The 14,982-nt window shown below is 43.3% G+C and overlaps 1 protein-coding gene across 4 annotated transcripts in view; it reads left to right on the plus strand.

Moving 5' to 3' along the window:
* The window catches only part of rmc1 (regulator of MON1-CCZ1), a 57,984-nt gene extending 47,600 nt beyond the window's left edge, over nucleotides 1-10,384 (plus strand). For all 4 annotated transcript variants that reach the window (XM_061239888.1, XM_061239891.1, XM_061239892.1 and 1 more), the window contains 5 exons: nucleotides 553-630; nucleotides 2,299-2,403; nucleotides 2,829-2,897; nucleotides 3,344-3,569; nucleotides 10,208-10,384. In XM_061239888.1, the coding sequence (XP_061095872.1) occupies nucleotides 553-630; nucleotides 2,299-2,403; nucleotides 2,829-2,897; nucleotides 3,344-3,569; nucleotides 10,208-10,287 (558 nt within the window). In that variant the 3' untranslated portion in view covers nucleotides 10,288-10,384. The remainder of the gene's footprint in view (nucleotides 1-552; nucleotides 631-2,298; nucleotides 2,404-2,828; nucleotides 2,898-3,343; nucleotides 3,570-10,207) is intronic.
* Nucleotides 10,385-14,982: the final 4,598 nt, after the last annotated feature.

The following is a 14,982-nucleotide window of genomic DNA, read 5'->3' on the forward strand; positions in this document are numbered from 1 at the left end:
GGATTGGAGAGAACATCTGATGGGATACAGTTAAATTGACAGGTGGTTGCATGATGGTTTGTGATGAGTTGAAGTATGTCTGTGGGTTCCAGCATTGTGAAGGAGGTCAGCGCAGCAGTGGGTGTGCTTTGGGGAGTAGGTGGTAAGAAAGGATGAGTGAAGGAGTTCCAGATAATAAGATAAGATAAGATATCCTTTATTGAACCCTGTGGGTTATTTTGTCTTCTGCATTTGACCCATCCTAGTTACCTAGGAGCAGTGGGCAGCCACAGTGCAGCGCCCGGGGAGCATTGTGGGGTTAAGGGCCTTGCTCAAGGGCCCAACGGCTGTGCGGATCATTTATACCAGCCACCTTCCCTTCAAAGTGGGCCCTTTCACAGTCTATGCAGGAGAGCTGAATTGTTTGACCTTCTACGCCGGTGAAAGCACTCTTTGCAACTTCAGCAGTTATTTAGCCTGCCAGTTAAACTGATTAATGATCTGGAGGAAACAGATCAGCCTAGCCTTGTGGACACCACAGCACTGAATGTGATATGTTATCTCTCTGGACAGGATGTATCACACAGGTTCATCATTGCTGTGCTGATGGAGTACATCCGCTCGCTGAACCAATTTCAGATCACAGCGCAGGTAATCTAGCTGGAAATGTTTCAATGGTATATTTTATATTTTATATTTTACAATTCAGTGATACCTCTGTGCTACCCCCAACTGTCATTAAATCCATCCAGTTTATATACAAGAACCACTCTTCTAACCTGTGATGCTGGATTATCCTTTGTATGCTGTTCCAACCTTTTTTTTTTCATCCTGCTTTTCTTGAAGCATTTTTTTTTTTTTTGTTTTTTTTTTTTTTACAGCATTTTTTCACACCTGCCCAGTACTGTATATATTTCAGAAATTGGGTCCTTATGTTATTGGGTCACTTAGTTAGTATGTTACAGTGGGGCAAAAAAGTATTTAGTCAGCCACCAATTGTGCAAGTTCTCCCACTTAAAAAGATGAGAGAGGCCTGTAATTTTCATCATAGGTACACTTCAACTATGAGAGACAGAATGGGGGGAAAGAATCCAGGAAATCACATTTTAGAATTTTAAATTAATTAATTGGTAAATTCCTCGGTAAAATAAGTATTTGGTCACCTACAAACAAGCAAGATTTCTGGCTCTCACAGACCTGTAACTTCTTCTTGAAGAGGCTCCTCTGTCCTCCACTCGTTACCTGTATTAATGGCACCTGTTTGAACTCGTTATCAGTATAAAAGACACCTGTCCACAACCTCAAACAGTCACACTCCAAACTCCACTATGGCCAAGACCAAAGAGCTGTCAAAGGACACCAGAAACAAAATTGTAGACCTGCACCAGGCTGGGAAGCCTGAATCTGCAATAGGTAAGCAGCTTGGTGTGAAGAAATCAACTGTGGGAGCAATTATTAGAAAATGGAAGACATACAAGACCACTGATAATCTCCCTCGATCTGGAGCTCCACGCAAGATCTCACCCCGTGGGGTCAAAATGTGATCACAAGAACGGTGAGCAAAAATCCCAGAACCACACGGGGGGACCTAGTGAATGACCTGCAGAGAGCTAGGACCAAAGTAACAAAGGCTACCATCAGTAACACACTACGCCGCCAGGGACTCAAATCCTGCAGTGCCAGACGTGTCCCTCTGCTTAAGCCAGTACATGTCCAGGCCCGTCTGAAGTTTGCTAGAGAGCATTTGGATGATCCAGAAGAGGATTGGGAGAATATCATATGGTCAGATGAAACCAAAATAGAACTTTTTGGTAAAAACTCAACTTGTCATGTTTGGAGGAGAAAGAATGCTGAGTTGCATCCAAAGAACGCCATACCTACTGTGAAGCATGGGGGTGCAAATAAATTCTTTAAAAATCAGACAATGTGATTTTCTGGATTTTTTTCTTTCTCATTTTGTCTCTCATAGTTGAGGTATACCTATGATGAAAATTACAGGCCTCATCTTTTTAAGTGGGAGAACTTGCACAATTGGTGGCTGACTAAATACTTTTTTGCCCCACTGTATCTCATTAACAAGGTGTTTTCAGCCACAGAACTGCTGCTCACTTGTTTTTTTTGTTGATTGCACCATTCTCTGTAAACTCTAGAGACTGTCTACAACCACTATGTCTGGCACCAACAATCATAAAAAAAAAAAATTTCAATACTGATCTGCATGGTGGAATTTCAGAAAAATTGGTAAAAACAAAATGAAGTCATCCTTTAATTCCACTTACCTCTACACTGAGATACAGACTGTGTATTTTTCTATTCCAGCACTATCTTTATGAACTTGTCATCAAAACCCTGGTGCATCACAACCTCTTTTACATGCTACATCAATTCCTTCAGTACCATGTTCTCAGTGACTCAAAACCCCTGGTGAGTTTGTTTGACGTTACTTTGATGTCTTTAAGAATAATGGATACATGTAACAGACATACTGATTGAAATGGCATGCCCACCTCGACTTCAAAAGGGCTGTCAACCAACCCTTCTAAAATCCCAATCAATGGCAATATGAGAGGTATTAAAACCATTTACATCATTTGGAGTTGCTTATTATTTCAGATAATTCATAATTTGATCATTTCTATTACTGTATTTAATAGGTTATTATGCTTAATTGGAGTGTTTACCATGTGCTTGAGGTGTATGTGTTAATTTAGCACCATACCTGAGCCAATTCTAAAAACAAATACTACAGAGGAACAGAAACCATAGACATTCCTTAACTCCAGGGCTACAGAATTTGAAAGTTTGTAAGAATTATGAAGCAGCTGAGTGTGACAGTGTTTCCCCTCCAGGCCTGCCTGTTGTTGTCACTCGAGAGCACCTATCCCCCTGCTCATCAGCTCTCTCTGGATATGCTCAAGGTAAGGCTTGGCACCAAGGAACAATTTTAACATCTCATGGCAGTGCACTTTCTTATGTGTCTGCAACAAACAATATCAAATTTATGTCTACGACATTCACTAACACTGGTAAATACTTCTCATCCTACCTCATCTCATAGTGTCCCAAGTTACAAGTATAGCATATCTTGTCTACAGTTTTTCGTGTGGTTCTTTCTTCACAACATTGAGAAAAAAAAAAAAGAAAAAAAAAAGAAATTGGCCCTCGTCCTCATCTTTGTTGTACAGGTAGCAGTTGAAATTGTACTTCCTTCTAGGGTCTTTCAGCGAACTTATCCCTGGTTATGGGTATGCACTTTGTTGTACGTCGCTCTGGATAAGAGCGTCTGCCAAATGCCAATAATGTAATGTAAAATAAACTTTTCTACCAGCTACTGTATGAGTGTGCTATTCCCATGTGTTAACAGAGGCTATCAACAGCCAATGATGAGATTGTGGAGGTGCTGCTATCCAAGCAGCAGGTCCTGGGAGCTCTGCGCTTCATCCGGAGTGTGGGCAGCCATGATAACGTCTCTGCACGCAAGTTCCTGGATGCTGCACGCCAGACCAAGGACCAAATGCTCTTCTACACCATCTTCAGGTTCTTTGAACAAAGAAATCAGCGACTACGAGGGAGTCCAAACTTTACCCCAGGTGGTGGATTTGTGAAATCTTTTACTTCAGTTTAACAAAAGTGTGTTAAGCTGCCAAATGTACGTAAGGTTACATTACATACATTTGGCAAAGGATGGTTTGCAAGTTATTGGTTGGTTTTGGTATAAATGTAGTTACACTGAAAGTGGCAAAATATTTTAATATGTTACCATACCAGGGCATAGGCTACGTGACCGTAACATGTTCACGGATGGTAAATTAAAACAGCTGTGCTGCAAGCTCACAGCTTAGATGAAATGCACACAGCTGAAAACACTGCATCTAATCTTAGATCTGATTAGAATCAGAAATGCCACTTATATAATTCGTATTACAAGTTAGATGAAACTAAATGAAACAAAAAACAGCATGACATGGGCTTTATCGGAAAAATGACAATGAGAAATGACACTTCAAGTGTGACAAGTTCAGTTTAACAACTGGTATTTCCAGCTTTCTCGAGACAAAAGAAGGACCTTGCTGTCAAAACAAGCCCAAACAACTATAGGATTTTGCGATTGCGGACCGTGGCTGGGAGTTGAATACCTGAACCAATTGTGAAATTAAAGCGCAAGCTAGTGCCTTTGTGGAACAGTAGACTAGCCATAAATGTGAAAAAAAAAATTGGTTGCTTGAACATTTCCATGCAAAGGAGCAACCGGATTTCTTCAAACCAGCCAAAAACCTCAAACCCAGAACTTTGCATATTGGCGGGCGACTCTGTCTACAGGTAGCCTATGCTGTTCCGTGCCATTCCGCAGGTAGTGTCCTATAGTCTGTTGTTCAGCGAGTAGCCTATAGCTGAATATCTTGGTATTGATGTTTAGAGTTGCCATTTCATGCAATCACTTTTTGTCAGTGTCATGCCTTCGAAATATTTGGATTTGGAAATATTACCGATGATACACTGCTATAGACATCAGTGGTGGACAAATTATACATACATGTGGTTGTCCTTTGGGCAACCAACCACCTTAATAGGACAAATATGTGCTTTGGTTTATCTGTGCTTTTAAGTGCTCTTGCAAAGAGATTGTTTGTGTAAAGACAAAACAACAGCATGCTTGAGCCAATCAGACAAGATCATTTATTACAGTATTTGGTCAAATACATGAAACACATGGACTTCAGGTCTCACTCATTACATGTAGGCATGGGCTGGTATGAGATTTTGAAGGTATGATAAAAACATACAGTGTGTCATGCAGTATAGCCTACAGAATCATAGTATTGCACACTTCTAAAATGTGTTATTGTAAAAATTACACATTTTTTTGCCTTTGAACAAAATGTATTTTATTTTTGAATAATTGTCCCTCCTCCAATTATTCCTCCATTGTCATTGTACCTGAACCTGAATTAAATAGTGGCTGTGTATACAGTCAGGTCCATAATATTTGGACAGTGACACAATTTTTGTAATTTTGCCTCTGAACACCAACACAATGGATTTGAAACAAAACAATCAAGATGTGTTTAAAGGCATTCAGCTTCAATTCAAGGGGTTTAACAAAAATATTGCATTAACCATTTAGGAATTACAACCATTTTTATATGTAGTCCCTCCATTTTCCGAGGCTCAAAAGTAATTTGGGGACTGTATTGTTTATTTTGTACCATGTGGACTAGAAATGCGAAAGGGTTGTCAGCCACTAATTTCAGATCTACAAATACAATGGTGTGGTTGTTTTTGCATTTCAAGATCATCTTTACCCAGATATCCAAGATTGTAGGGGTTGGCGATAGGGAAAATACAGCACAGCACATCTGCTTTACAAAATGGCCAACAGCAGTCATCTTGGATTTTGCACTCTAGCGGGGAAATGCTCTATACCATACACGTGCATCTAAAAAAAAATTAATATTGTGGAAAAGTTCATTTTCTTCCGTAATTTAATTCAAAATGTGAAACTTTCATATATTCCAGATTCATTACACATAAAGTGAAATATATCAAGGCTTTTTTTTTTGTTTTAATCAAAAATTTAGTATCTGAAAATATTAGAATATTACAAAATACCTAACAAAAAAAGGATTTATAATACAGAAATGTTGACCTTCTGAAAAGTATGTTAATTTATGTGCTCAATACTTGGTCGGGCAATCATGGGGAAGACTGCTGACTTGACAACTGTCCACAAGACACTCATTTGACACCCTCTACAAGGACGGTGAGCCACAAAAGGTGATTGCTGGCTGTTTGCAGAGTGCTGTATCAAAGCATATTCATGGAAGTTGACTGGAAGGGAGAAGTGTGGTAGGAAAAGGTGCACAAGCAACAGGGATGGCCGCAGCCTTGAGATCATTGTCAAGCAAAGCCGATTCAAGAACTTGGGGGAGCTTCACAAGGAGTGGACTGAGGCTGGAGTCAGTGCATCAAGAGCCACCACACACAGACATGTCCAGGAAATGGGCTACAAGTGTCACATTCCTAGTGTCAATCCACTCCTGAGCTAGAGATGACATCAGAAGCATCTTACCTGGGCTAAGGAGAAAAAGAACTGGACCGTTGCTCAGTGGTCCAAAGTCCTCTTTTCAGATGAAAGTGAATTTTGCATTTCATTTGGAAATGAAGGTCCCAGAGTCTGGAGGAAGAGTGGAGAGGCACAGAAACGAAGTTGCTTGAAGTCCAGTGTGTTTCCACAGTCAGTGATGATTTGGGGTGCCATGTTATCTGCTGGTATTGGTCCACTGTGTTCTATCAAGTCCAGAGTCAACGCAGCCGTCTACCAGGAGATTTTAGAGCACTTCATGCTTCCGTCTGCTGAAAAGCTTTATGGAGATGCTGATTTCCTTTTCCATGGTTGACTTGGCACCTGCCCACAGTGACAAAAGGACTAGTAACTGGTTTGCTAACCATTGTATTACTGTGCTTGATTGGCCAGCCAACTTGCCCGACCTGAACCCCATCTATGGGGTATTATCACGAGGAAGATGAGAGACACCAGACCCAACAATACAGACGAGCTGAAGGCCGCTATCAAAGCAACCTGGGCTTCCATAACACCTCAGCAGTGCCACAGGCTGATTGCCTCCATGCCACGCTGCATTGATCCAGTAATTCGCGCAAAAGGAGCCCTGACCAAATATTGAGTGCATAAATGAACATACTTTTCAGAAGGTCGACATTTCTGTATTATAGATACTTTTTTTGATTGGTCTTATGTAATATTCTAATATTTTGAGATACTAGATTTTTGTGGCACTGTAGCCTGTAATCATCAAGATTAAAACCAAAAAAAAGGCTTGAAATATTTCACTTTGTGTAATGAATCTAGAATATATGAAAGTTTTACTTTTTGAATTGTGGGAAAAAAATCTGTACATTCTTCTTGACACCATCCATCCATCCATCCATCCATTATCACCCGCTTATCCGGAGTTGGGTCGCGGTGGCAGTAAGTTAAGCTGGGTATTCCAGGTATCCCTCTCCCCAGCAACGCATTCAAGCTCCTCCTGGGGGATCCCGAGGCGTTCCCAGGCCAGATATATAATCTCTCCAGCGGGTTCTGGGTCTACCTTGGGGTCTCCACCCAGTTGGACGAGCCCGGAAAACCTCCAAAGGGAGGCGCCCGGGAGGCATCCTGATCAGATGACCGAACCACCTCAATTGGCTCCTTTCGACGCGAAGGAGCAGCGTCTCTACTCTGAGCTCCCTCCGGATGTCCGAGCTCCTCACCCTATCTCTAAGGCTGAGCCCAGCCACCCTACGGAGGAAGCTCATTTCGGCCACTTGTATACGCGATCTCATTCTTTTGGTCACTACCCAAAGCTTGTGACCATAGGTGAGGGTTGGGACGTAGATCGACCGGTAAATCGAGAATTTCGCCTTCCGGCTCAGCTCCCTCTTCACCACAACGGTCCGGTGCAACTTCCGCATTACTGCTCACGCTGCACCGATCCGCCTGACAATCTCACGCTCCCTTCAACCCTCACTCGTGAACAAGACCCCGAGATACTTGAACTCCTTCACTTGGGGCAATAACTCGTTCCCAACCCAGAGGGAGCAATCCACCGTTTTCCGGCAGAGAACCATGGCCTCGGACTTGGAGGGGCTGACTCTCATCCCAGCCACTTCACACTCAGCTGCAAACCGCTCCAGTGCATGCTGAAGGCCACGGTCTGATGAAGCCAGCAGAACCACATCATCCGCAAAAAGCAGAGACGCAATTCTGAGGTCACCAAACCGGACACTCTCCTCACCTCGGCTGCGCCTTGACATCCTGTCCATGAATATCACAAATGGGACCGGTGACAAGGGGCAACCTTGGCGGAGTCCAACACCCACTGGAAACGTGCTTGACTTTGTACCGAGGATGCGAGTTCTCCTCCCCTGCTGAAAACAGCCTGAGACAAGCCCTGCTTTCCCTTTCTGAGTCGTCGGATGGTTTGCCAGAACTTCCTCGAGGCCAACAGAAAGTCCTTCTCCATAGCCTCCCCGAACTCCTCCCATACCCGGGTTTTTGCTTCAGCGACTGCCGAAGCCTCAGCCCTTCTGGCCACCCGGTACCTGTCTGCTGCTTCAGGGGACCCCCGGGCCAGCCAAACCCGAAAGGCCTCCTTCTTCAGTTTGACGGCTTCCCTCGCCACCAATGACCTTCTGACCTTCACAGCTCCAGCTTGCCGCCTCTGCAATGGAGGCTTTGAACATGGCCCACTCGGACTCCATGTCCCCACCTTCTCCCGGGATGCGTGAGAAGTTGAAGACCTCGCGGACGGGGGCCTCCGCCAGACGTTCCCAGTTCACCCTCACTACACGTTTGGGTTTACCGGGTATGTCCGGCAGACTCACCGGCCACTTGATCCAACTCACCACCAGGTGGTGATCAGTTGACAGCTCTGCTCCTCTCTTCACCCAAGTGTCCAAGACATATAGCCGCAGATCTGATGCTACGACCACAAAGTCGATCATCGATCTTTGGCCTAAGGTGCTCTGGTACCAAGTACACTTATGAGCTACCCTATGCTTGAACATGGTGTTTGTTATCGACAATCCATGACCAGCACAGAAGTCCAATAATAAGACACCACTCGGGTTAAGATCAGGCAGGCCATTCCTCCCAATCACCCCCTTCCAGGTTTCTCCGTCATTGCCCACGTGAGCGTTGAAGTCACCCAGCAGAACTATGGAGTTTCTGGGTGGCACCCTTTCCAGGATGCCGCCCAGTGACTCCAAGAAGGCCGGATACTCTGAACTGCCGTTTGGTGCATAAGCACAAATGACAGTCAGAGCTTTCCCCCCAGCAACACATAGTCGCAGACAGGCGACCCTCTCGTTCCCCGGGTGGAACTCCAACACAGTGGCGCTCAGCCAGTGGCTTGTGAGTATCCCCACACCTGCCCGGCGCCTCTCACCCTGAGCAACTCCGTAAAATAACAGAGTCCAGCCCCTCTCCAGGAGTTTGGTTCCGGAGGTGTGGGTGGAGGTGAGCCCAACTATATCTAGTTGGTACCACTCTGCCTCACGCGCTAGCTCCGGTTCTTTCCCCACCAGAGAGGTTACGTTCCACGTCCCCTGAACCAGCCTGCGACGCCGAGGATCAGCATGCCCTGATCCCCGCCTTTGCCTACTGCCCGTTGGGCAAAGCACCCGACTCCGATGCCGACCCCTGCAGGTGGTGAGCCCACAGGGCGGTGGCCCCACGTGACCAGTTCGGGCTGTGTCCGGCCACCAGATGCTCGCCGACGAGCTCCCCTCCCGGGTCTCATGGAGTATCATGGAGTCTTTGAATCGCTCTTAGTCTGGCCCCTCCCCCAGGACCAATTTGAAAACCGCAGTCTAATATGATTCTTATAGCATCTGCTTTAGTAGTCGCTTTCCACACAAGCCATTTAGCTAGTTTTTTAACTGACGTTACTTGTATTCATTTTATTTACCTAAATTTAGCTCCATAGCCAGTAGAGCCTGCTGAAAATATAAGCAGTATTACTGTACAATGGGACCCAGCAAACATGGGTTCAGTGTATTGGACACATGCTTTTCAGATAGAACACAAAAAAAAAAAAAGCCCAGAAGTGGCCTGAGGATTTTTTTAAATAACTAATACAAGTAGACAAGCAAGGTGTTGTGCAGAAGTGAACACAGACACAGGTTGTATCATAGTAATGACTGAGCGTGTTAAGATTTATAATATTGTCAAGGTGAAAATCCTGCATCGTATGCCTTTAATGTTTAATAACCAGCAGCTAGCAGAAACCACTCTGTGGGTCTCTGTAGATCAGTCTGCTTGTCCAGATATGTGTGAACATGAAAAACACATAGTATTGACTGCTGATTGAGACGCCTCTGTGTTATTATATACTGTGTACCTGGGTGCGTTTGGACTAGATGCTGAAAAAGCACAGCTGACAAAAGCATTTCCTGAGTCACAATGACAGTAAGAAAGTTGTCTGGAATTCATAATTTCAATTTTTTAAATTGAACGTTGCAACCTCTGCATAAAGTTGATTGGAGATGTCAAATTTATAATAAATAAAAAAACATACATAAATCGCATAAATAGGTCACGATGTGGAGCCATACCTTGTGGGATGAATACATTGGTTATCGGCAATTGCAGGGCTGACGGTGACTGGGTGGTGATAGACATATTGCCCAACTGTACTTCATGTCAACGTCTCATCTTTTCTTCCCACAGGAGAACACTGTGAAGAACACACCACTTACTTCAAGCAAGTGTTTGGGGAACAAGCCTTAATGAAGCCTCTGACAGTTTAAACAGTTGTGTGTCCTTACAGCATGTATAAATTAATTGATTGGCTCTAACCTCTTTTAAAAAAATACATATTGTTGAATAAAGTTATGTATACATTTACTCATTTAGTTTTGTCAGGTATGAAATGATGTCTGAAAATGTTGCCATTTTGGCATTACTGCAAAGAAGAGCTTCATTGGAGAATAACCTTCACACAATAAGGCTCATTCATTGGCACCTGTTCACTTACAAATCACTTAAGCATCACACCTCCCTACGTATGAAATCTTCTGCATCAGTTCCATTACTCTTACAACCTTACCACCAGATGAACCAATTTTATCATCCTGGTCGTCCCTCAACAAAGTTCCTTGGACAAGCTATCCCCAATGCTTGTGCAATGGCTCTGGTCGATTTCCCCTCTTTTCTAAGCTTCAAATGGCTTGCTTTCTCCCAAAGACAGCACTCTGGTCTTCATGTCAGTTTATTTTTTCCAACACAAATGCAGTCTTTACAGGCAACACCCAATGCTAAAACCAAGAGTAGGTGCGCCTCGAGCGCCTCGGAATCACGGTCACGACTTGTGAGACGAGACGGCTTGAAGAAGGCTCTCCTGTCGGCCGCTGAGGGACAGGGTGTGGGCGGTGTATCTAATACTAGCTCTAATTGAATCAGACGGGGTCCAATTGGCTACCAAATTGGGAGAAAAAGGGAAAAAATCGGAAAATAAAAAATGTAAAGAAAAACCATCGGCAGGGATCATGGCTGTGTGCAAGGCTACAGAGAGATGTTTTCAGCAGCTTTTGAAAATATCCGACGGCACACTTCCCCAAGGAGTTGGAGTTACTCCATCGTATGGTGCAGTGGGTAGCACTGCCGCCTCACAGGAAGGAGGTCCTGGGTTCGAATCCCGGATGGCTGGGGCCTCTCTGTGTGGAGTTTGCATGTTCTCCCCGTGTTTGTATGGGTTTCCTCCGGGTACTCCGGTTTCCTCCCACAGGCCAAAGACATGCAGGTTAGGCTGATTGGAGAGTCTAAATTGCCTGTAGGTATGAGTGTGTGAGTGAATGGTGTGTGTGCCCTGCGATGGACAGGCGACCTGTCCAGGGTGTATTTCTGCCTGTCGCCCAATGTATGCTGGGATAGGCTCAGCCCCCCTGCGACCCTGTTCGGGATAAGTGGGTTAGGATAATGAATTAATTAATTTTATTACGTATTAGATTATTAGACTTCTCATTCTTGTCTGACCTCTCATTAACGAGGCGTTTCTGCCCACAGAGCTGCTGCTCACTGAATGTTTTTTGTTTTTCCCACCATTCTCTGCAAACACAAGAGACTGTTGTGTGTGAAAATCCCAGGAGACAAGGTACACCCCTCAAATACCCATCCTCTTTGGCCTTAGCCTTATCCTATAGCTCCCCCTTCTGGACGTTAAAATAAATTATTCCTAGAATATTATGTTCATCTAAACTCTAAAAACTTCTCTACATTTTTCTACCTTATATAGTATCTTAATGAAAAATAAAAGACATAAAAATAAAAGGAAACTTATAACGTTGAACTTCTATGTGCTACTTTTCCTACTTCAACAAGTAATATAGATTATAATTCCCACTCAAGCTTGATTATAGTTGTTCTGCGTTGCTCTTTCTTCAACAGCCCATATAGATACCTTGTGAAGCAAAATTCTAAGATGCTATCCTAAGGTCTAAAAGCTTATTCCTTATATATTCTTAACTCGTATAAAAGTGTACCTTTTTTTGATAAGAAATGTCCCCAGTATACCGAGTGGAAAGACATTTATCTCTTATGCAACTTTTTTAATGACCATATTCATCACTTTTGTTTGTCTCACCGTCATTTTCTCATACCTCAAAGGAAATTTCCCCAATACTTTATCTCATGTGCCCCTCCGGTTGGGAGTTCCCACCATCTCAGTATACGAGTGGAAAAACACAAGCTCTTTTGTATTTTTTTTAAGGAACCTATTCATCACTGGTGTCTGTCTCAATTTCATAGTCTCTCCTTGACTTTCTCCACACCTTGACCTCATGCAAGCCAGAAGTTAGTGCCTGCCACCATCTCACTACACTCTTCAGGTGCCCTTTTTTGTGGGCGCCTGAAGGGATCTACAAAGGACATCCAGCTAATAGCTGAGTGTAATTCATCATTTAACTCCTCCACTGTTAGTCCTTTGAATCTGTCCGATAAATTATTTGTGCTATAATCAGGAAGGCCCTTAAAGCCTCAATCTTCTTTCGGTATTGACATCCCTTCCGTTTTCCTTATCTCTCCTACATTTTTCCATCTCCTCATACTCTTTGATCTCCCAATCATCTACATTGTTTTCCTCATTTTTTGCTTTAGCCATGCATTGTGCTCCTCTCCTGTAGGAGCAAGCCCACACGTGTCAACTAAGTATGTTATCGCATCTACCGTTTCTTTGAAAGCCAGACTCCCTGGGTCACCAATTACCCGTTCAACATGTTGAGTATCTTCCACGGTCATGCTAGAACACATTCTACGCATGGCCTCAGTCAGACCTTTAGCCTTGCTCTCTAAAACCCTAAATCTAAGTCCTCTGACTTCAGACTCCTCAGTGTCCATAAACGGTTGTACATTTATCTTGTACCATATACTTCTCTTACGGGAGCTTTTACTCCTACCCCATTGGCGTGTGCGAGGGGTTAATGCATTCCTGCCTAACCCATCTTCTGTCAATCTCTCATCAGGCGGGCCGAGGGCTGGGTCCTCGACAAGATAATATCACATACCTGCAGTTCTGCTGAACATCCATAAGGAATAGTTAATTCATACGGATGGTCTGTAGTGTGTGCTAAGGTTTGGACATTTTCACAATAATTTCAAGTTTATAAATCAATGTTGTCATGGATTTCGGCGCACATTCAATTTTTATGGTCAAATCTGGTCGTACGACAAATTTATGCATTTAGTGTACCTTACAGGGACATTTCACCTAAAACCTAGTCGACCAGGTATTTTGTGAAAACCAAGTAGTGCACTAAGTGAATCCTGCCACCATTGTTATGGGTCTCCCACCAGGATCAGTAAAACATTATGAAACACTGAAAATACTTGTCATATTTACACAAGAATACATGGTCTATCTACTTTAGGAATTTTTGGGAATCAAAAAAAATTTTTTTTTGGAATGTTAGATTCACTGACATTTCACATTGCCACAAAAACATACTCCTAATGAGCAACTATTGAGAATGCACATTGAAGGGCAAATGTGTTTCATAATAGACTTTATTTGTAAAAATATTGCAGGATGGGGAAGACTGGACATATAGTGTCGTGAATTAATAGACTAGAACCTTGCAAAACTTTCCTACAAAGCCAAGATACAATAATAAAAATAAAATATCAATGTATATCCATTTACACTTACAATTTATAGAATTTCTAGTAAAATTACAAATGCATCGATCGCAGGCATTCTTTTTCAGCTGTGAAGGACTGATCATATTTGTCTGCAACCTGAACAATACATAAACCTATAGCATGATTAGTGTAAGCCAGTCATAAGTAACATTTGGTCTCATGCGCTGGTCAGCTTGCTGACTTCCCCCTCCTGGAGCATACATTGTTAGCCCCCACTGTTGGCACACATGCCTGTGGGAGAGAGCTAGAGAAGGATTCTTAGAGGCACCTTCTTGGGCCCTGGGGGCCCCCCTTTTCTCACATTCCTACAGGATTTGAGTACAGGAGTACTGGAGATGGCATAAAGATGTTTCATGATAATCCCAGGTCAGAATATAGTAATGTTTGGTGTTATTCTGATTGGTTCAGTGCGACTGGTGCAATGGTCTAGTTGTTGTAACAGTCTACCTTTGATATCATAACCATTCAGGAGCCGAGGGAAACTGGGCAAAAGCTGTCTCTGTAGAAGCCATGTGTTTTAGCCCCCTGCCTGGTGGGCCTGGCTGTAAATTATAGATGGGTGACTCACTTTTAGGGTCAAGAACTAAGGCCTGGATTTCGGAGATAAGGAGAAGAAACCAAACAGTCTGGGGTGTCTCCTTTCCTTTCATTCACCCAAATCAGGTTTAACCAAAAGGTATATTACCATGAGAGGCACAAATACATATTTACAGCATAATGCAGTTATCATGAAAACTCCCAACTACAGCATTCATAGATATGATGGGGTGGCCTGTAGCATAGTGGTTAAGGTCAGGAAGGGCTGCCATTTGTGAGGGGCCTGAGAGCTGGGGTTTCAATGTTGTTTAGACTACCTGTTGGGGAGTTAAGATGTATGAGTGGTCCAAGGCCAGTTTGGTCATGGGAAAAGAATCCTCCCGAACATTGGTGACCTCCCTGTGACCCCATACCTGGTCGCTTCCAAGGGGGAAGACTCCGGACAATGCCACAGTGCCCTCATTTGGGCACTGCTGTCATTACACCGGTGACTGCTCTCTTAGATTAAATATTCAAAACTGCTATTAAGATCGTAAATAGACCCTTGAAAACATTGCCCATGTGATCCTTGTATTGTTACATTAAGTCTTATGTAATGGTAACAGGAATTGCATGTAAAATGGATAATCAGGAGGGAAGTTTCATGATAACTGCAACATAATAAAACATAAGGGTAATGTTTGGTATGGATGTGATCTGATAAAATCAAGGAATCGGATGAGATACATTTCATACCAAATGGAATTTAATAAACTACAGTTTCAGTATCCCAA

Source organism: Conger conger, chromosome 4 (assembly GCF_963514075.1).
Source record: "Conger conger chromosome 4, fConCon1.1, whole genome shotgun sequence".
Taxonomy (NCBI): Eukaryota; Metazoa; Chordata; class Actinopteri; order Anguilliformes; family Congridae; genus Conger; species Conger conger.